The sequence below is a fragment of the Carassius carassius genome, chromosome 48, assembly GCF_963082965.1.
Source record: "Carassius carassius chromosome 48, fCarCar2.1, whole genome shotgun sequence".
NCBI lineage: Eukaryota > Metazoa > Chordata > Actinopteri > Cypriniformes > Cyprinidae > Carassius > Carassius carassius.
The window spans coordinates 15933657-15955717 of NC_081802.1; the positions used below are offsets into that span (position 1 = coordinate 15933657).

Below are 22061 nucleotides of genomic sequence, written 5' to 3' on the forward strand. Positions count from 1 at the left end.
TCTTGACGTCTTCTCCTGTTCTGAATTCCAGAAAAAATAAATAAAAAAATGCGCGCTCATTTCCACGGACACGGCCCGGACCCGCTCTGCGATTGTAGTTCCCGCCCACTGAAACTGCACCTGGGCTGGATCCGTGTTACAGCCCTGAAACGGATGTGACTGTAACGCGGATTTGCCGGTTTGAAAACGGATCCGGATTGGAGTCGTCTGCTGTCTGGGGTTGCAAAAACATTGCCATATGTACTTTTATATTACATGTACCTAATTTTAGAAAATAATACTAATAGCAATAATACTCAAAATAACTTTATTGCAGTTATACATACCTCCGCGTCAGCTTTGTGGTTTCATCGATGGTATATAATTATTATTATTATTTGTAATGCTTTTATGTTCATAATCATTAAATGCTATTAAAATAACGTACTGAGAACAAAAATAAACACACATAAACACGTTCATAATTATCTATTTATTATTTTTAGTATCTTGACACTCGCTCAAGCAGCGTTTTGAGCTCAGATAAGATGGTTGTAGAGCTTCCTCAGGCGACCGTTAATTTTACATCAGAATACACTACCTGTTATTAACGAAAAAATGTAAATTATTCACCAAATTATCATAATTTTTGTAAGTTAACAACGATGCCACCTCAGTAAATTAGTCAGATATTAAACTGAGTTATTGTCTACATAACATATCTTAATATAAGTAATGTAGGAAAAAAGTTAAAACAGAAATAATAAATATATAAACTTCATCTCTCATTCAAACTCGCTCGATCCCGCTCTCGCTTCCAGCTCGACGCTACTCCGCATTGGATTGTGGGAAATAGTGCTTCAGCGAGTGTACATCGGTTGTACACTCGAAATCAGAATGAATTGTGGGTAAAAAGTAGTGGACAAATGTAGGGAATGAAGTAGTTCACTCAGAATTCGGACAGCACTAAAAAATGGCTGACACCCCATATAGTGCACTATATAGTGAATAGGGAGCGGTTTCGGTCTCATCCAACCCCAATCAAACACACCTGAACAAGCTAATCAAGGTCTTCCAGATAACTAGAAAGCTACAGGCAGGTGCGTTTGATCAGGTTTTTAGTTTACCTGTTCTCCTTGGTTCTTTAAAACAGAGTTTTTTGTTGCGGCGACACGTTTATTCGTTTATTTTTTGCCACTCGTTGTCTGCTTTTCCTGACGCACCAATTTAGCGCATTTCCCAGCAGAGATCACTGCGAGACCGCAGGTCGGGAGGATGACGTTACGAGTGTACTGCTCGTTGATGGCTGTTTTATCATGTCTGTCTGGAAACTTGATCATAACAGATGCCACATGTGAGAAGATCTGTTTAACTTTATTACACAACCTGAAGGAATGCAAACATAAGTGTCTCTCGGTCTTTGAAAGTAACTCTAAAATATGAGTTTTTTTTTAATGTTTCTAAACTACTTGTTAAACATTTGTTAAGTCTAGAAAAGTAATCAAATGTAAGTTACATTCAATTAACAAAGCCGCTGAAATAGTTGCACTACTAATATAACTTTTTTTTTTAAATGGGATTACTTGTAATATGTAACTTATTACGTTTTCAAAAGTCAGCTTCCCAACAATGGTGTTCGGTTTCTGTCCGATGAAGCTGACGGTCGTGCCGTCTCGTCGAGGATGTTTTTTTGATGGAGACTGCCCTGGAGGAGAAAAATGCTGTATATTTGAGTCGGGGTCTGCGTGTGTGCCACCTGTTTCCAGTGAGTTAATAATGGCTGCTAGCCCCCCCCCAAAAATGCATTGACTTTAATATAAGCTTTTTATGCAGAGACCAAAGTGTAAAGTGAAACTTAATTTAGGTGATTGGAAATGTTCGCCATTGAGTGCTACTTTCTTTGATTACATTTTAAATAGGGTAACTTGTAATCTGTAACCTATTACATTTTTGAAGTGACCTTCCCAAAAATTGTGGCCGGTTTCTGTCCGATAAAGCTGACGGTCGTGCCGTCCCGTCGAGGATGTTTTTTTGATGGAGACTGCCCTGGAGGAGAAAAATGCTGTATATTTGAGTCGGGGTCTGCGTGTGTGCCGCCTGTTTCCAGTGAGTTAATGGATGCTAAAAAAAGTAACACATTGAATTCAATGTTCGCTTTTAAGCAGAGACTGAAGTGTAATGCAAGACTCTTTTAAATTTAAGTGGATAGAATTATTCAGCAGTCATTGGTGAAGCCAGGACTGTGTCCACCGCCAACCTATGGAAGAAGATCGTGTACCACATCCTGTAACGGTGATTCTGACTGTCCCAACAATGAGAAGTGCTGCAGCAATGGATGTGGTCATTACTGTACGGCTCCATATACAGGTATGCGTGTTATATTGTTTTGGTTACTTGTTAATATTAATGGTAATGATGTTAGATTTAGCCTTTTGTTCTTATCAAAAGTAAGTTTGAATTCATCCCACAGGACCTTTTAACCAGGATGGCTATAGAACATAGACTAATACTTAGAATAGTATTCACTCTGTTGGTAAAACTTGCTGTTTGTGCTTTGTGTTTCTTGCTGTACAGGTTCTGGTCATATAATTAGAATATCATCAAAAAGTTGATTAATTTCACTAATTCCATACAAGTTTCACATTTTGAATATGTGCATTACACACATTCTTTTAATTTTGATGACTATAACTGACAACTAAGGAAAATCCCAAATTCAGTATATCAGAAAATTAAAATATTAGCACTCAATACTTGGGGCTCCTTTTGCCTGAATTACTGCAGCAATGTGGCATGGAGTTGATCAGTCTGTGGCACTGCTCGGGTGTTATGAGAGTTCAGGGTGCACTGATAGTGGCCTTCAGCTCTTCTGCATTGTTGGGTCTGGCATATCACATCTTCCTCTTTACAATACTCCATAGATTTTCTATGGGATTAGGGTCAGGTGAGTTTGCTGGCCAATTAAGAACAGGGATACCATGGTCCTTAAACCAGGTACTGGTAGCTTTGGCACTGTGTGCAGGTGTCAAGTCCTGTTGGAAAATTAAATCTGCATCTCCATAAAGTTGGTCAGCAGCAGGAAGCATAAAGTGCTCTAAAACTTCCTGGTATATAGCAGGGTTGACCTTGGACCTCAGAAAACACTGGACCAACACCAGCAGATGGCATGGCACCCCAAACCATCACTAACAGTGGAAACTTCACACTGGACCTCAAGCAACGTAGATTGCGTGCCTCTCCTCTCTTCTTCCAGACTCTTCCTTTCTTGTCTTTAGGCCATGTGAGATGCTTCTGACGCTGTTTGTTGTTCAAGAGTGGCTTGACAAGGATTGCGACTGCTGAAACCCTTGTCTTGTATACGTCTGTGCGTAGTGGTTCTTGAAGCACTGACTCCAGCTGCAGTCCACTCTTTGTGAATCTCCCCACATTTTTGAATGGGGTTTTGTTTCACAATCCTCTCCAGGTTGCGGTTATCCCTATTGCTTGTACACTTTTTCTACCACATCTTTTCTTTCTCTTCGCCTCTTTATTAATGTGCTTGGAAACAGAGCTCTGTGAACAGCCAGCCTCTTTTGCAATTAGCTTTTGTGTCTTGCCCTCCTTGTGCAAGGTGTCAATGGTCGTCTGTTGGACAACTGTCAATTCAGCAGTCTTCCCCATGATTGTGTAGCCTACAGAACTAGACTGAGAGCATTTGAAGGCCTTTGCAGGTGTTTTGAGTTAATTAGTTGATTAGAGTGTGGCACCAGGTGTATTCAATATTGAACCTTTTCACAATTTTCTTATTTTCTGAGATACTGAATTTGGAACTCTTCTTAGTTGTCAGTTATAATCAAAATTAAAAGAAATAAACAATTGAAATATATCAGTCGGTGTGTAATGAATGTTAAAGTTTCACTTTTTGAATGGAATTAGTGAAATCAACTTTTTGATGACATTCTAATTATGACCAGCACCTGTATACTGAAGTGGTGTACAGTGTATATCGGGGTAACCAACCCTGCTCCTGGTGATCGACTGTCCTGCAAAGTTTAGCTCCAATCCTAATCAAACACACCTGCCTTTAATTTAAGTGATCCTGAAGACCTTAATTAGTTGCTTCAGGTGAGTTTGATTAGGATTGGAGCTGAACTTTGCAGGACAGTCTATCGCCAGGAACAGGGTTGGTTACCCCTGGTGTGTATATGCATGGACTAAAGCTGACTATCTGTGTTCATGCAGTGAAACCAGGTCAGTGTCCCAAAACGAAGGACACTCCAGAATGTGCTGAAAGCTGTTTCCATGATGGCCAGTGTCCTGACTCGCAAAAATGTTGCCCAACCACCTGTGGCCGTGCATGTAGTGAAGCAAATGATCAAGAAAGTGGTCAGGGAAGTGTTCGTGTAAGTGTTCAGGCAGGTGGCCATGGAAGCGGTTATGTAAGTATTCAGACAAGTGATCGTGGAAGTAGTTCTGGATTTGGTTCTGGAAGTGGTTCTGGAAGTAGTTCTGGATTTGGTTCTGGAAGTAGTTCTGGAACTGGTTCTGGAGGTAGTTCGGCTCAGGGAAGTAGTTCTGGAAGTGGAAGTAGTTATGGAAGCATGAGTAGTTCTGGAAGTGGTTATGGAACTGGAAGTGCAACTAGTTCTGGAAGTGGTCAGGATCAGGGAAGTAGTTCTGGAAGTGGAAGTAGTTATGGAAGTGTGAGTGGTTCTGGAAGTGGTCAGGCTCAGGGAAGTAGTTCTGGAACTGGTTCTGGAAGTGGAAGTAGTTCTGGAAGTGGTCAGGTTCAGGGAAGTGGTTCTGGAAGTGGGAGTAGTTATGGAAGTGTGAGTAGTTCTGGAAGTGGTTATGGAACTGGAAGTGCGAGTGGTTCTGGAAGTGGTTCTGGAACTGGAAGTGCGAGTGGTTCTGGAAGTGGTTCTGGAACTGGAAGTGCGAGTGGTTCTGGAAGTGGTTCTGGAACTGGAAGTGCAAGTGGTTCTGGAAGTGGTTCTGGAACTGGAAGTGCAAGTGGTTCTGGAAGTGGTTCTGGAATTGGAAGTAGTTCTGGAAGTGGTCAGGCTCAGGGAAGTAGTTCTGGAACTGGTTCCGGAAGTGGAAGTGCAAGTGGTTCTGGAAGTGGTTCTGGAAGTGCAAGTGGTTCCGGAAGTGCAAGTAGTTCTGGAACTGGTTCCGGAATTGGAAGTGCAAGTAGCTCTGGAACTGGTTCCGGAAGTGGAAGTAGTTCTGGAAGTGGTCAGGTTCAGGGAAGTAGTTCTGGAAGTGGGAGTGGTTATGGAAGTGTGAGTAGTTCTGGAAGTGGTTATGGAACTGGAAGTGCAAGTGGTTCTGGAAGTGGTCAGGCTCAGGGAGGTAGTTCTGGAACTGGTTCCGGAAGTGGAAGTGCAAGTAGTTCTGGAAGTGGTTATGGAACTGGAAGTGCAAGTAGTTCTGGAACTGGTTCCGGAAGTGGAAGTAGTTCTGGAAGTGGTCAGGTTCAGGGAAGTAGTTCTGGAAGTGGGAGTAGTTATGGAAGTGTGAGTAGTTCTGGAAGTGGTTATGGAACTGGAAGTGCAAGTGGTTCTGGAACTGGTTCTGGAAGTGGAAGTGCAAGTGCAAGTAGTTCTGGAACTGGTTCCGGAAGTGGAAGTAGTTCTGGAAGTGGTCAGGTTCAGGAAAGTAGTTATGGAAGTGTGAGTAGTTCTGGAAGTGGTTATGGAACTGGAAGTGCAAGTGGTTCTGGAACTGGTTCCGGAAGTGGAAGTGCAAGTAGTTCTGGAACTGGTTCCGGAAGTGGAAGTAGTTCTGGAAGTGGTCAGGTTCAGGGAAGTAGTTCTGGAAGTGGGAGAAGTTATGGAAGTGTGAGTAGTTCTGGAAGTGGTTATGGAACTGGAAGTGCAAGTACTTCTGGAAATGGTTATGGAAATGGAAGTGCAAGTAGTTCTGGAAGTGGTTATGGAACTGGAAGTGCAACTAGTTCTGGAAGTGGTCAGGTTCAGGGAAGTAGTTCTGGAAGTGGGAGTAGTCATGGAAATGTGAGTGGTACTGGAAGTGGTTCTGGAACTGGAAGTGGTTCTGGTACTGGAAGTGGTTCTGGAACTGGTACTGGAAGTGGAAGTAGTTCTGGAGGTGGTCAGGTTCAGGGGAGTAATTCTGGAAGTGGGAGTAGTTCTGGAAGTGGTTATGGAACTGGAAGTGCAAGTAGTTCTGGAACTGGTTCTAGAAGTGGAAATGGTTCTGGAAGTGGTTATGGAACTGGAAGTGCAAGTAGTTCTGGAACTGGTTCTGGAAGTGGTCAGGCTCAAGGAAGTAGTTATGGAACTGGAAATGCAAGTAGTTCTGGAACTGGTTTTGGAAGTGGAACTAGTTATGGAAGTGGAAGCAGTCAGGCTCAGGGAAGTGGTTCTGGAAGTAGAAGCAATCAGGTTCAAGGCAGTAGTTCTGAAAGTGGTACTGGAAGTGGAACTAGTCATGGAAGTGGAAGCAGTCAGGCTCAGGGAAGTGGTTCTGGAAGTGGAAGCAGTCAGGCTCTGGGAAGTGGTTCTGGAGGTGGAAGCAGTCAGGCTCAGGGAAGTGGTTCTGGAATTGGAATTGGTTCTGGAAGTGGTTATGGAAGTGGAAGCAATCAGGTTCAAGGAAGTAGTTCTGAAAGTGGTTATGGAAGTGGAACTAGTCATGAAAGTGGAAGCAGTCAGGCTCAGGGAAGTGGTTCTGGAGGTGGAAGCAGTCAGGCTCAGGGAAGTGGTTCTGGAATTGGAATTGGTTCTGGAAGTGGTTCTGGAAGTGGAAGCAATCAGGTTCAAGGAAGTAGTTCTGAAAGTGGTTATGGAAGTGGAACTAGTCATGGAAGTGGAAGCAGTCAGGCTCAGAAAAGTGGTTCTGGAGGTGGAAGCAGTCAGGCTCAGGGAAGTGGTTCTGGAGGTGGAAGCAGTCAGGCTCAGGAAAGTGGTTCTGGAGGTGGAAGCAGTCAGGCTCAGGGAAGTGGTTCTGGAAGTGGAAGCAGTCAGGCTCAGGGAAGTGGTTCTGGAAGTGGAAGCAGTCAGGCTCAGGGAAGTGGTTCTGGAGGTGGAAGCAGTCAGGCTCAGGGAAGTGGTTCTGGAATTGGAATTGGTTCTGGAAGTGGAAGCAATCAGGTTCAAGGAAGTAGTTCTGAAAGTGGTTATGGAAGTGGAACTAGTCATGGAAGTGGAAGCAGTCAGGCTCAGAAAAGTGGTTCTGGAAGTGGAAGCAGTCAGGCTCATGGAAGTGGTTCTGGAAGTGGAAGCAGTCAGGCTCAGGGAAGTGGTTCTGAAACTGGTTCTGGAAGTGGAACTGATTATGAAAGTGGAAGTAATTATGGAAGTGGTCCGGCTCAAGGAAGTAGTTCTGAAAGTGGTTCTGGAAGTGGAACTGGTTCTGGAAGTGGAACGGATTATGAAAGTGGAAGTAATTATGGAAGTGGTCCGGCTCAAGGAAGTAGTTCCGAGACTGGTTCTGGAAGTGGAAGTAGTTCTGGAAGCAGTCAGGCTCAGGGAAGTGGTTCTGGAAGTGGAACGGATTATGAAAGTGGAAGTAATTATGGAAGTGGTCAGGCTCAAGGAAGTAGTTCTGAAAGTGGTTCTGGAAGTGGAACGGATTATGAAAGTGGAAGTAATTATGGAAGTGGTCCGGCTCAAGGAAGTAGTTCCGAGACTGGTTCTGGAAGTGGAAGTAGTTCTGGAAGCAGTCAGGCTCAGGGAAGTGGTTCTGGAAGTGGAACTGATTATGAAAGTGGAAGTAATTATGAAAGTGGTCAGGCTCAAGGAAGTAGTTCCGAGACTGGTTCTGGAAGTGGAACTGATTCTGGAAGTGAAACAGATTATGAAAGTGGAAGTTATGTAAGTGGTCAGGCTCACGGTAGTGGTTCTGAAAGTGATTCTGGAAGTGGAAGTAATTATGGAAGTGGAGGGGGTCGGTCTCAGGGAAGTGGTTATGGAAGTGGTCAGGCTCAGGGAAGTCGTTATGGAAGTGGAAGTAATTATGGAAGTAGAAGCGGTCTTGTGCAGGGAAGTAGTTCTGGAAGTGGTTCTGGAAGTGGAGGTAGTTATAGACATAGTTCTGGAAGTGATCAGGGAAGTGGTCAAGCTCAGGGAAGTAGTTATGGAAGTGGAAGCGATCAGGGAAGTGGTTATGGAAGTGGAAGTGATCAGGGAAGTGGTCATGGAAGCGGTCAACATCAGGGAAGTAGTGATGAAAGTGGAAGACGTTATGGAAGTGATCAGGGAAGTAGATACAGAAGTGGAAATGGTTATGAAAGTAAAAGTTATGGAAATCGACATGATCAGGGAAGGGGTCATGGAAGCAGTCATCATCGGGGAAGTAGTTATGGAAGTGGTCATGGAAGCGGTCAACGTCAGGGAAGCAATCAGGGAAGTGGTTATGGAAGCAGACAAGCTCAAGGAAGTGATTAGGGAAATTGGCAGGGATGTGGTCATTGAAATGCATAACCCTTACTGGATATTGTTTGTTTTCCGGTTTGATTAGTTGCCCCATCAAATAAAAATATTTAAAGAGTTTGTTTTTTGTTATCATTTGGTGTGTTTTTTCACAACTGCTTTTTGGCATCAGGGCTTTGTGTATGTTTCTCTCTCTGAGACCCAGACACCCCTGACTTTAAGTATTAACTATATTCTTTTTCATTTAAACAAAGTATTGTATATGTCTTGGACTCCTTGTTAGGAATGATTTTTATTTTATTTTTTCCCTCTGCAGTGGTCACCTTCTGCAAACTCTTTGCATTTTTCTGTCTTCTCATTGAGGTTCTTCGACTGGTCAGGAGTGACAGATGCATATGCCTTATGCGCTGCACTCAGTTATTCCTCTGCAGTAACATGTAATCCATTTTTCATAAGTACAATTTAAGGTTTTATATATAACTTTTAAATACTATATTTTTGGTAAAAAATAAAATTCTGAACTTTGTGTATCTGTACTTTAAAGTGTAATTTGAGTACTTTTTACACTCCTGTAATGAGGTAATGCCTGCCTTCATAGATTTAATAGGCCAACACTGTCATTTTGACATTGACGAGCCCTGTTATACTGCTGACCAGCTTGGATGAGAAAGTCCACTTAACACCAACTGAACACTGGTGCTGCAGAGATAAGCAGTCATTTTATAAGCCTATAAATGCAGAGGTCCAGATCTCGTGCTGGGAACTGCAGTGTGTATGACTTCATACGGAGCTGCGCAGACCAATTAAAAGAACCATAGACTTAAACTACTTCAGTCTGTGTGCACAGAATTTAATACTCGTTTGACAATTTGAGTCGAACACTTGAATATATTTTATCTTTACTCCATTGTCTAGGTTTTAAGTTGAAGCTACTTTCAAGGCAAAAAAAACGATTTACTTTTTTCTTTTTCTTTTTTGAGTCACTTAGAATATTTAAGTAGCCACAAAGGAACCATTGACATTAATAAACAAGTGAGGCAGCAGTGCACTAATATGTTGCTAATGTGCAACTTCACATAAGAAAAAAAAGAATTTTCACTAATTTCTTTCATGTCTGCAGTTATCTTTCACTTTGCGTTCACTCATCTCCCAAAGTCATGTTGAATGTTCAATACAACTGAAATATGCGACAACATCACATAAGATGTTTTTTTTTTAACACCATTACAGTGATTAGCATTCTCTTTGGTTGGGAACACTGATTGAATCCTTAAATTTTCTTTCTATTAATGCTGCAATGCAAAATGAAAATGAAGTTATTTGACTTCTAGGGATGAAATGTTATAGTTTACTTTTAGAATGTGATCTCTTTTCAAATTAAATTAAGTGTATCGTTTTGTGATCGTTATGGATCTTTTAAAACCACATGTCTTTTTCATGTCTTCAGAAGCTTTTTATTAGATCAACATAGCCCTTTCAAATCTGTGGTAATATGCTGAAGTCATACACGGACAAAGCAATGGTAACAATTCAATTTCCATTTACTTTTATTAATTGTAAAGTTAACTAATTTCAGAAAAATAAAAACAACTGTAAAACAAAGCAATTTCATAATTGTAGTAAAGTAGTAATGTTTCTCACATCACAGATTCAATTAAGTTAAGAAAACTTAAATGGCTTAAGTAAACTGAACTCGAAATACGTAAGGGATACTTTAAACATATTAGCAGATATTTAAATGAAATTTAAAAAAATAAAATTAAGAATTTTGACCTGAATTAAGGCAATGGGTTTGCACAATTGAATTAAGTAAACCTAAATTACTTTTTACAGTGTGCTTGAGGTATGTGATTCCAAAAACATGTCTGGGAGTAAGTTTATTCAAAATATTTACATTTAGAATTTACACATTATAGAAAATGCTGATCCATGTGAAAAATGATAATATAAAATGTAATGAATATATAAAATATAAATTAAGCATTACCTTGTCATAGTCTTTTATAATTTATACAGATAACTTGCATGCCAATAAAATAAATATTATAACCATATTAGAATAATATATTTCCTTATTACTTATATTAGCACTTCATCATTAACATATACAAATGTATGTATATAGAAATCAGGCTTTATTATATATTTTAATATTATATAATGTTGTGCACTAACGGTAACGCCTACTGAAGGCTTGTCAGTAGATCACACATGCGCTGAAGTGAACTAACCCTGGAACATAACTTACTCCGAAGCAGGTTATCTTCAGAGAGCAAGTTACTATGGTTACTTACCCTGAAAGTAACATCTGATTTTGGAACTGAAAGCTGAGGTTATAGACTCGCTTATCCTCAAATATACCCGAGTATGTCACATAACATGCTTTTTGGTTGCATCTCTGGATTTGAGTAAGCCAATGAAGAATGGTACCTTTGGAGGGAAATTTTTATGAATCTTTGTCTCTACCATGGTGTTTTGCATAAAATGCAAAACAATTGAAGATTCTTAGAACACTAATATGTTGCATAGGTATCAACATATAAAATACACTCTCATTAAGATAATGAAAATAAAAATTTGTAGATACCAAGCATGCTATAGGTGAGGTCATATTAACTAAGAAATCTATCACAAGCATGCCTTAAACAGTAAACAATACAAAAAAGATAATACACAAGAACAGTAATAATACACACGATGACCTGAGGATGTGTGTTCATTCAAAGACAAATGACTTAAAGAAGAGTCCATTTCTATGGCATTATGTACTTTTCCTATGAGTATATTATTGAAAGTTGCTTTGCCCGCATCCCTTTCTTAGCAATAAAACCAGTGTTATCAGATGATTTGTCTTTGGTTGCCATGGTAACCTGGGGCCTGGGGGGTTGTCCACAGACATCCTGGCACCCAGTATTGGTGTTGGGTGAGGGGTCTGTGATCATTTATTAATCTAATGAATAATTTATTTGTTAAATCTAATGAACAATTGTGTCTGATTGGTCCAAATGCTACAAGAAAGTAAATAAATTATGAATAACAGTGGGCCCAAAACAGAACCCTGAGGTACACTAATGGTAACTGTAGATGGTTTTGATCGAAAATGTGAACAAACTGAGTGTGACTGGTGAGATATGACCTAAACCAAGACAGAGGGGTGCCAGTGATTCCCTATAGAAACTAACTTATCCAGGAGTGTCTTATAAAAGTCAAAGTGGCGTAACATACAGCCAAGTATGGTGACCCATACTCAGAATTAATGCTCTGCATTTATCCAATCCAAAGTGCACACACAGCAGTGAACACACACACATCATGAACACACTCCCGGAGGAGTGGGCAGCCATTTATGCTGCAGATCCCGGGGAGCAGTTGGGGGTTCGTTGCCTTGCTCTAGGGTTTCTCAGTCGTAGTATGGAGGGTGGAGAGAGCACTGTACATTTACTGCCCCCACCTACAATTCCTGCCGGCCCAAGACTCAAACTCGCAACCTTTGGATTATGAGTCCAAATCTCTAACCATTAGGCCACGACTTCGAGATGGTGTCAAAGGCTACACTCAGCTTGAGAAGGACAAGTGCTGTTAGTAAACCAGAATCAGGGAGTGGGCTTTTTACTAGTACTGATGTGTCGTTCTTGAACGATTTGTTCATTTTGAACGAATCTTTAATGTGACTCGGGAAGAACGAGTCGTCTCGGGGAGTGATTCGTTCAGTCGCGCATGCGCATTATTCTATAGGTTCTGTTCTAGTAGTAGTGATTCACCTGTCAGTCAATGCAGTCTTGAGCCGGAAAGAGAATTGATTAGTTCATAGTTCGGGTCTATCGGGTTTTTGACTCGTTCCTTAATCAAGTGACAGCCCCATACGCTTACCCAATGCAGTCTGAGCCGGAAAGAGAATTGATTAGTTCATCTTTCGGTTCTTCGTGGTTGTTCGTTCTTTTGTCCCGTGATGTGACAACATTGGCTAGAGTAATTATTAAATCAGATTTTCTGTATAAACCATACTTTTGTAACATATGACACTTTATAACCATTAAAAAACACTGTGTACATACTTTTGAATTGTTGTTTGTTTATTTTTGTGCCAGAAAAGCTTTGTAACAAAGAGGACAACTATTCCAAAATAAATCAAAATAATAAAAAAGTAAATAATTAAAAATAAAATTAAAATTAAAAGATAATAAAGCCACAGGGTCTAATAACCTTAACAAATGAACTTTAAAAGTACAAAAAAAAGAAAAGAAAAACTAAATATTGCACAACAAGCTTTGCTTTTTTTATATATAATAATTTAAAATGAATATGTTTTAAAATAAATAACACTTTTGTGCCAAAATAAAAACTTTATATCAAAGAGGACAGAGATGTATAGTAACGAAGTAGAACTACTTCACTACTGTCAGGGGCGGACTGGGACCAAAAAGTGGCCCCTGACTTTCTGGCCCACAGCAGCCCACCACATCAAAACGCAAACGCCCCTGTTTTGATGTAATTTATTTATTTGATATTTAAGTATACTGTTTGGGAATTTTAACCAATAGGGCAACTGATCCTCCATTGAAAAAAAAATAAAAAATAAAAATAACCTGCGTGCTGCAGCTGTTCATTTAGCGACTCCTAGTGAGCGATACATGTTCATCACGAGACAAACATTCTCCTAGAACTCACACTTTGCATTCAGTTAACAGATGCATGAATATGCGGTAATATAAGTTCATGATCCGATTCGTGTAAAATCTTTTCTTTTTACGTTTTCTTGAGTAAATCTTTTAAAATAATCATTTATTTTGTTTAACGAAAACATTGTGGAAACCAGTGGTTCACAAACTGGATAGATCTGAGGTGCAGGGCTCGCAAAATCGCTAGCCCGACGTCCAGGGGTTATTGTGTTTTGCAGTCGGGCTCCAAAATGTATCACTGCTCTTCCCGACGGGCTATCGTGAATAGCGATTTAAAATTCGCGTTGTTCACTCGCTTGGAGGGGTGAAATGTATCGTAGTTGATCGTTTTCACTTGTTTCTAAATCTTGCTGATTCAACTTTTTTAAACAATTTGCGCGCGTTCGAAGCTTGCGCGCACTCGTTCAAAGCACGCGCTGTGAGCAGCATTTCAGACAATGCGCGTACAAAGAATTAATTCATCTTTTGGGTATCGTAACTTCTGAATGAACAAATACACACACAATTATTTCAAAATAATTGTCTCTGCAAGTATTCTCGTAAACACAGTCGGTTATGTTTTAAGTGAACGTATACAGTGGCCTGCTGCTCAGAGTAATTCGCTGTACCAGATGAATCTGTCTCTCTCTAAATTAGACGAAAACGCGCTTGTTGGCTGCGCTATCGACTCACTCATCCATTTGCGTAGAAAAGAGATGTAATATTATGATTTCCGTCAATTAAAAAAAAAATTATATATATATATATATATATATATATATATATATATATATATATATATATATATATATATATATTTGTGTACCGGGTGGGCCGGCCCACATTGGCTAGCGGCCCACCGGGAAAAGTCCCGGTGCTCCAGATGGCCAGTCCGCCCCTGATACTGTACTTAAGTACTAAAAGGCGGTATCTGTACTTTACTAGAGTATTATTTTTTTCTCCTACTTCCACTTTACTTCAGTACATATTTTCGATGAGTTTAATACTTTTACTCCGATATTTTTTTTATGTGCTGCATCGTTACTCGTTACAATTATAAAAATGTTACGAATCATTCCATTACAAACAGAACTGTAGATGGCAGGTTTGATGAAGCTGGCACATCATTGAGCGAATCAAGCGATTAAGAAGACTGCGCGTGCTGACTGAACTGCTGTGAAGAGAGAGATGAACACAGAGTCGAGCCAGATAATGACTCGTTCACGAGTCAAGAACCGGTTGCATCGGTTTTCGAATCACCAGTAGTTCTTTCTGACAGTTCGATTCAATAAACCAGTTGAAGAAAACAGTTCACCGGTTCTTTTGCGCTCGACGTAATGGCGTCATTGGCGTTGACTGCAAGCCTTCGGTTTACCAGCGCTCATAACATTAGCACAGAATCAGTTCAGAATCAATCACCAAAAGAATCAGTTCGGTTCAGAAGCTCTGTGTGTCGGTTTGCTTTCACGCTGAATCACACATGCGCAGTATCATCAGCTCCTCGGTTCTCGAATCGGACACGTCTGACAGAAACGGTTCTTGACCACTGATCTATAATATAAGTTATATAGATCCTATGGAATGATATCGCGGACTTTATTCAAAAGGAATCGCAAATTGTATTTGCAATTGCGTTTTCAATTTGTGGACGCATAAAATGTGACATAATCCAAACGCAAATGCAAATCGCGCATTACCGTTTTCATTTTCGATTAAGTGAACGCACAGTGTCTGCCAAATTTAAAATGGAAATGCAAAGTCCGTTTGCAATTGTGTTTCCCATATCTTACGAGCTATGAGCCTGTCATATTTAAATAGCAATATTAATTACCACATTTGCCTTTTCACGCTCTCTGCACTGTGCATGTAAACTGCCAAAACTCAAATGGAATCGCAATACCTTTTGCATTTGAATTTCCAACGTCTACACGGAAACCTGTCAATCAAGTGACAGGGGTGGGGCCATTTTATTGGGCGTGTTTGCATTGGGAAGTGACGATCGTACTAAAATGTACCATGTTTTTACTAGGGTAAATATGAGTTAACGATAGTGTTTATAATTAAGCCACAGTAGCCACAAATGTACAGTTGTCTGAGACGTTATGAAATGTTCTTTAACATCATGAACAATAAAATGTAGTCAGTGTTCTGCTATTGTTTATTTTCATAATAGGTAAACACAGGCCACAAGTTTACACAGTCACATTTCCTTGATTCAGCAGCTGCACGATGTAAAACCGAGAGTCCTGTCTTGAATATAGAGATCTGGTGTTGATTCAGTGTAGCTTGGTAGCTCAGTGGTTGGTGACTGATATCTCTCATGGCATACCGTCTTTTAGCGCGTGTTCGAAACCCGGGCCAACACAGACGTTCTTTATTTTTTTGTTTATCCTACTAACTTCAGCCGCCAAACGGGCGATCATACAGTGAGGAAAATTGCAGTAGTCTAGGCGAGCTGACATGTTATCAAGTACGCTGCTGTTTGCAGAATTACCTGACCTGCGTCCTCGCAGACATCACACTTCCGAGTCGAATGCACAAAGTCTGAACTACTGAGGATGCAAGTCCGAAATCAGCGGCTGAAGTTAGTAGGATAAACAAAAAAATAAAGAACGTCTGTGTTGGCCCGGGTTTCGAACACGCGCTAAAAGACAGTATGCCGTGAGAGATGACAGTCACTAACCACTGAGCTACCAAGCTACACTGAATCAACACCAGATCTCTAGATTCAAGACAGGACTCTCGGCTGTACATCGTGCAGCTGCTGAATCAAGGAAATGTGACCGTGTAAACTTGTGGCCTGTGTTTACCTATTATGAAAATAAACAATAGCAGAACACTGACTACATTTTATTGTTCATGATGTTAAAGAACATTTCATAACGTCTCAGACAACTGTACATTTGTGGCTACTGTGGCTTAATTATAAACACTATCGTTAACTCATATTTACCCTAGTAAAAACATGGTACATTTTAGTACGATCGTCACTTCCCAATGCAAACACGCCCAATAAAATGGCCCCACCCCTGTCACTTGATTGACAGGTTTCAGTGTAGACGTTGGAAATTCAAATGCAAAAGGTATTGCGATTCCATTTGAGTTTTGACAGTTTACATGCACAGTGCAGAGAGCGTGAAAAGGCAATGGTGGTAATTAATATTGCTATTTAAATATGACAGGCTCATAGCTCATAAGATATGGGAAACACAATTGCAAACAGACTTTGCATTTCCAGTTTAAATTTGGCAGACACTGTGCGTTCACTTAATCGAAAATGAAAACGGTAATGCGCGATTTGCATTTGGATTGTCACATTTTATGCGTCCACAAATTGAAAACGCAATTGCAAATACAATTTGCAATGCCTTTTGAATAATGTCCGCAATATCATTCCATACATAGATCAGTGTTCTTGACTCGTGAACGAGTCAGTCTGTTGTTCGTTATCTGGCTCGGCTCGGTGTTCATCTTCAGTTCTCTCTTCACAGCAGTTCAGTCAGTGTACTGTTTGAGTAAATGAATTACTCCGGGATATTGGTTTGTTTTAACTCAGAGGGAGTGTCAGCCACATTAAACAAGTTAACAGCTTAAGTCATTTGTGGATTAATGCGTATTGGAGACGCGAACCGTTTAAAACGATTCAGTTCGATTTGGTGAACTGTTTCAAAAAGATCCGGTTACATCGAATGATTCGTTCGTGAACCGGATATCACAAACTGCTTTGTTTTGAACTGTCTTACAACAGACACGGAAGAGAAGACAATGCTGAATAAAGTCGTAGTTTTTGCTATTTTTGGACCAAAATGTATTTTCGATGCTTCAAAAAATTCTAACTTACCCTCTGATGCCACATGGACTACTTTGATAATGTTTTTCGTACCTTTCTGGAAAATGGAGGGACTGAGAGCTCTTGGACTAAATCTAAAATATCTTAAACTGTGTTCCAAAAATAAACGGAGGTCTTACCGGTTTGAAACAACATGAGGGTAAGTTATTAATGACATAATTTAGCAAATTGGGCGAACTAACCCTTTAATCTGTTTTTTGTTTACAAAAAGTTACAGTCAAAGGAATTGTGATTGTCCTTTAGGTTAATCATTTGAAATAGTAAAAACAATATGTTCAAACTTGCTTTAAGGCATGTTTGCATTAAAAAAAAAAACAAGCTCCCGGACCTTGGATGGGCTGAGTCTGTTTCTTCTATCTGAGATAATCTGCCCAGTTTTAGAAAAAATTCTTTCAGATGGCACAGATGTGGCCACAATGCAAAGTCTTGTCTTTGTGACTTCAGAAAGGCTTTTGTATACTGGTGAACATCTCCTCCACCAGGCCAGAGGGTCTGATGTGCGGGGTAAGAGTGGCTCTGCAAGGTAGGCCTGCACCTTTATAGCATCTGAGGTCTTAGAAGAGGTAGCAGAAGGCCTCAAGCTTGCTACCCTCTCGTCAAAGTCTTCCCAAAACATGGCCCCTGCACTGGCAGTAGCACCAGGATGTGAAATATCCTCCTCACTCTTAGCTGGGTTAAAACTGTTAAAGCTGAAGTTATCATAACCTTAATGTTTTAAACTAACATTAATAATTCAAATTCAAAATTTTATTTGCTTTTAATGTATATGTCATGATGTCCTTTTTTGAGCAATCTTCTTATACATATATTACACCAATATGTCAAGTCTGCCTAGGAAAAGCAATTATTATACCAGCAAACTCAAAATTGGAGTAAAAATGAACAAACTAGTCTATAAAAACTTTTTATTGTCAGCTTGGATTATTATATTATCATATAGCCTAGTGTTTATTTACCGATAGACAGTCAAAAAGACAAATTAATCAATATTTTATTTATAACAGGGTTTTATTTATTTATAAAATAATAACTAACCACAGATCCTCAACAAATAGTAACAAAAACACAGTGACAGAAAATGTCAGAAATAGCGTATGGGTCGGTCACGTGATTAAGGAACGAGTCAAACTCAACCTGAGACCCGAAAGACTCATGAGATGAACTAATCAATTCTCTTTCCGGCTCAAGACTGCGTTAGTTTTGCGTATGGGGCTGTCACGTGATTAAGGAATGACTTAAACCCGAGGACTTCTTGTCAGATAAGAGGTGAGGTGAGGTGAGCTAATCACAGACTAAAGACCCAGGTAAAGAATGAATTTTTTTTTCTGTATCTTATAGCATTTTAGTTTTGTATTGTTTTTAGTGTGATCAACGTTTGCGTAAGTACTAGAGGTGTTGGGGAAGTAACACATAACATTTTCATTACATTTTGCTAAAATGAGCGAAATGACTCGAAAAAAGATTTTTTTCGACTCAAAAGTCCGAGTCGGTAAAATGATCCGAACTTCCCATCACTACTTTTTACACCCCAGGCTATTTGCGATAGTTTCAGTGTGATTTTTGGTGAATTTTATAAAAAAAAAAAAAAAAACCTAGGGTAGGTTGGATCCTCAAAAACCACGGTGTCGATTATGATATATATTGTATGGAACCCACAACAATAAAATAATAATAATAATAATAACAAACATTGTTCCTATGGAGTCAATTTAACACCGTATATATACGCAAAAGATTTACGTTTTGCAAAAGAAAATAAAGTTTTGAGGAAAATAAATTTGCTTTTTGCAAACAAAAATTAAGAATTGCAAAACATGAATTGGCGCGAAAGCTGGTCCTATCTATTAATTTATTTGCAACGCTGCTTTTATTTTGAGTGTCAATCTAGTTTAAGCTTGCGATACCATTTTTCCTTTATGCTTCATTTTTCCGCACGTATCTCTTTGTGGCACTGTTTTGACGTGGGGGCGGAGTCAAGGGACGGGGGCGTATACAACATGCCTCCCTGGAAGTGACGTCATCGGCCCGAGACGCAGCTCACTGATCCAGGTCCTGTCATGATGAGCAGAGACTTTGGAGTGGATCGTTTCTTTTTATTAAATAGCATTAAAACATTCATGTTTTCGTTTCATTTAATTTATAAAATGTATAAAATAAATGTGTATTAGCAGCGTTTGCTCAAGTTAAAGAAGTTGTTAACATGAACATCTGCTGTTTATTTCTCTCGATGTGCACACTTTTATAGCATTAAAATGTGTATTGTTTCATTTGGTTAACTGCAAGTGTTTGTTTAAAATCTCTTAACTTGTGGGAGGACGCCAGCGCAAAGAAGCGTTCTTTGTTTACATTAGAGTTACTGCTAGTCTTAATATAAAATAATGCAATTCATTTCGTAAACTATAACTTACATCATTAAAGAGGTCTACGACTCGTTTTTCATTTACATAACTACTGGCATAAATTAATAATAATAATAATAATTTTTTAACTCAAGTCTTTTTGGTTTAGTTTTGTCGTGGCCACGAGATATTAATTCTTGGGAACGTGATAATGTCGTGGCCACGAGTTTAATGAATAAACAAACCAGGGTGACCAGAGCAACCTGAGATTATCAGAGATTGATAAAATATTTTTGTCCATCCCACAGTCCGTTGATCGTGTTTTTTATGTAATATATGTTCATACAAGGCTATTATTATTTTTATCATTACCGTATTTTTCGGACTATAAGTCGCACCTAAGTATAAGTCGCATCAGTCCAAAAATACGTCATGACGAGGAAAAAAACATAAGTCGCACTGGACTATGAGTCACATTTATTTAGAACCAAGAACCAAGAGAAAACATTACCGTCTACAGCCGCGAGAGGGCGCTCTGTTTTCAGTGGTAGGCTACAGGAGCACTGAGCAGTATAGAGCGCCCTCTCACGGCTGTAGACGGTAATGTTTTCTCTTGGTTCATGTCAAATTAATTTTGATAAGTCGCACTTGACTATAAGTCGCAAGACCAGCCAAACTATGAAAAAAAGTGAGACCGGAAAATACGGTATATATAATATATCCAAATAGATGCTGCATACTGGTGGTGGTTAAAGAGAGACCCCCCACATGATTGTACAGCGCTTTGGGTGGACAACAATACACAATAAAGCACTATATAAATGCATCATTCATTTATTCATTAATTCATTCATATAGACTAACCGTATATAATTGATATTAAAGAATTTATTGTTATGCTTATTTCCCCCTTTCAATTCGTGTATTATAATTGACGTTAAATGAGTGTTTTCATTTACAAATGAAACTAACGAATTATTAATTTGTAATTCTACTATTTATTATTATAGGGTTAGGATATTTATATAGTTCATCCTCTAACCTCTTGAGACCCTGCGGCCTCATGTGAGGACATTATATTTTTGTGAATTTCTCTGAGACTGTTCATGCCACAGTTTTAAGTCTGGATGTCCTGTACAGAGCACATTCAGAGCTTTTCATAGATACCAAATGATTGGATGTTTCACATGACCCTTCCCTCTCCTTGGTCATCAAAATGTCTGAAATTAATTTAGTGACACTCTTATGGAAATATGATAATATTTTGTAGTTATCATTTAAATCTGTCTAATTTTTAAATTATGTGTCATTAATCAACATCTCAGGAAAATGTTATGGGGTTTCAAATCAAAATATGACTTTCTGTTACTAAACAGGACATAGATTTCATACATGTCCTCACATGAGGACACCGGGACTAAAAGCATGTTTATTACGCATTTTTGGAGACATTACAAATGAATAGAGAAATAAATTATATTTGAATATTCTATGAAATATTATATATTATTATGAAAATCTTGTCAATTATTACTCCCATTATTACACTTCTTTTTTTCATTACATGTTGCCCCAAAAACACATTAATATTCAAATTAGAGTTAGTTTATAGATACATTGTATATAATGAGAAAACCCATTAATGGTAATTTTACACACATTTTGCAGGAAGAAAAATGGTATATTGAATCATTCTGTTATAACATAGTTGAGAATCATCTTTCTACAAAGTTTGGTAAAATAAAAAAAAAATCTTGAAAACTAAAAATGTATCGGTGATTTAAAAAATCAATTGATTTTGCATGTTTGCATATGCATCTTCATTCATGTCTTTTCATTTTTTTTTTAAGAAATTGAGTCCCGATGTCCTCTACCGAGAACATAGCATAACTTATGAATGAAATGCATGAATGCAGAGCACAAGGCTGCACTGGGAAATCCCGTGTGCAATGCATGACATGCAAATGTGCATCTGTGCTTGCAAAGTGAACGAAACTGCTTTGCAGCATTTCACACCAGCCAATAAGGGGCTATTCCAGACAGGCTGGAAAGATAGAGGCAGCTAGTTAGAAAAAAAGCCACAGTTCAAAGGATGTTTACAATTTCAAATAAACTGTGAAAATGTGTCAAATTAACTTTTTGTACCAATGGAGTCTATGTGTGTCATACAGTCAGATAGACCCACTGTACTTGTATGAGGACATATTTTTCTGCAAAAACTACTTCCTGTAAAACAAATTTTAGGTATTATACTTATTAGGTCCTACATATCCCAAATAGCAAGAACAATTATAAAATGCACACCAGGCAAACTCTCGGGTCTCAGGAGGCTAAAGTAATCAAAGCTTTATTGGCATGTCGGGCTTTTATAGGCTATTATTTACAAAACTGTTCAGGGCTGCGTTTTCCTCTGAACTAATGTAAACAAAGAACGCTTCTGTGCGCTGGCGTCCTCCCACAAGTTAAGAGATTTTAAACAAACACTTGCAGTTAACCAAATGAAACAATACACATTTTAATGCTATACAAGTGTGCACATCGAGAGAAACAAACAGCAGATGTTCATGTTAACAACTTCTTTAACTTGAGCAAACGCTGCTAATACACATACATTTGTTAATAAAGTAAATAAAACGAAAACATGAATGTTTTAATTCTATTTAATAAAAAGAAACGATCCACTCCAAAGTCTCTGCTCATCATGACGTGGCCCTGTCCCAAATCGCGCACTTCATGTGGACTTTCGGTCTCGTGGACTTGAAATGCGCGTGCTCGCCGAGTCTACGAGTCCGTAGGCCGTCCCATTCAGCATTTTAACGCTCCGAAGTGTGCTCAGCAGCGCCCCCTTTGTACCCTTGAA

The 22061-nt window shown here is 39.2% G+C and overlaps 1 protein-coding gene across 4 annotated transcripts; it reads left to right on the top strand.

Moving 5' to 3' along the window:
- Positions 1 to 1099: 1099 nt before the first annotated feature.
- On the top strand, positions 1100 to 8418 carry LOC132131793 (hornerin-like). Of its 4 annotated transcripts, none has more exons than XM_059543913.1 (8): positions 1100 to 1333; positions 1595 to 1744; positions 1936 to 2085; positions 2182 to 2346; positions 4201 to 4668; positions 6373 to 6543; positions 7999 to 8055; positions 8086 to 8418. In XM_059543913.1, the coding sequence occupies exons 1-8, from the start codon at positions 1255 to 1257 to the stop codon at positions 8367 to 8369; spliced, it is 1524 nt and encodes a 507-aa protein (XP_059399896.1). In that variant the 5' UTR covers positions 1100 to 1254; the 3' UTR covers positions 8370 to 8418. The 4 variants fall into 4 exon arrangements, with proteins under 4 accessions (XP_059399896.1, XP_059399897.1, XP_059399898.1 ...); XM_059543914.1 differs by having other exon boundaries at positions 1101 to 1333; positions 6373 to 6453; positions 6490 to 6543; positions 7999 to 8418; XM_059543915.1 differs by lacking the exon at positions 6373 to 6543 and having other exon boundaries at positions 1101 to 1333; positions 4201 to 4737.
- Positions 8419 to 22061: the final 13643 nt, after the last annotated feature.

Bases quoted from the DNA above. Each gene is read 5' to 3' on its own strand.
- LOC132131793 (XM_059543912.1), top strand. From the start codon at position 1,255: ATGACGTTACGAGTGTACTGCTCGTTGATGGCTGTTTTATCATGTCTG. The intron at 2,347-4,200 runs GTATGCGTGTTA...GTGTTCATGCAG, and splicing joins CTGTACGGCTCCATATACAG to TGAAACCAGGTCAGTGTCCC. The intron at 6,544-7,998 runs GTGGTTATGGAA...CTGGAAGTGGAG, and splicing joins AATTGGAATTGGTTCTGGAA to GTAGTTATAGACATAGTTCT.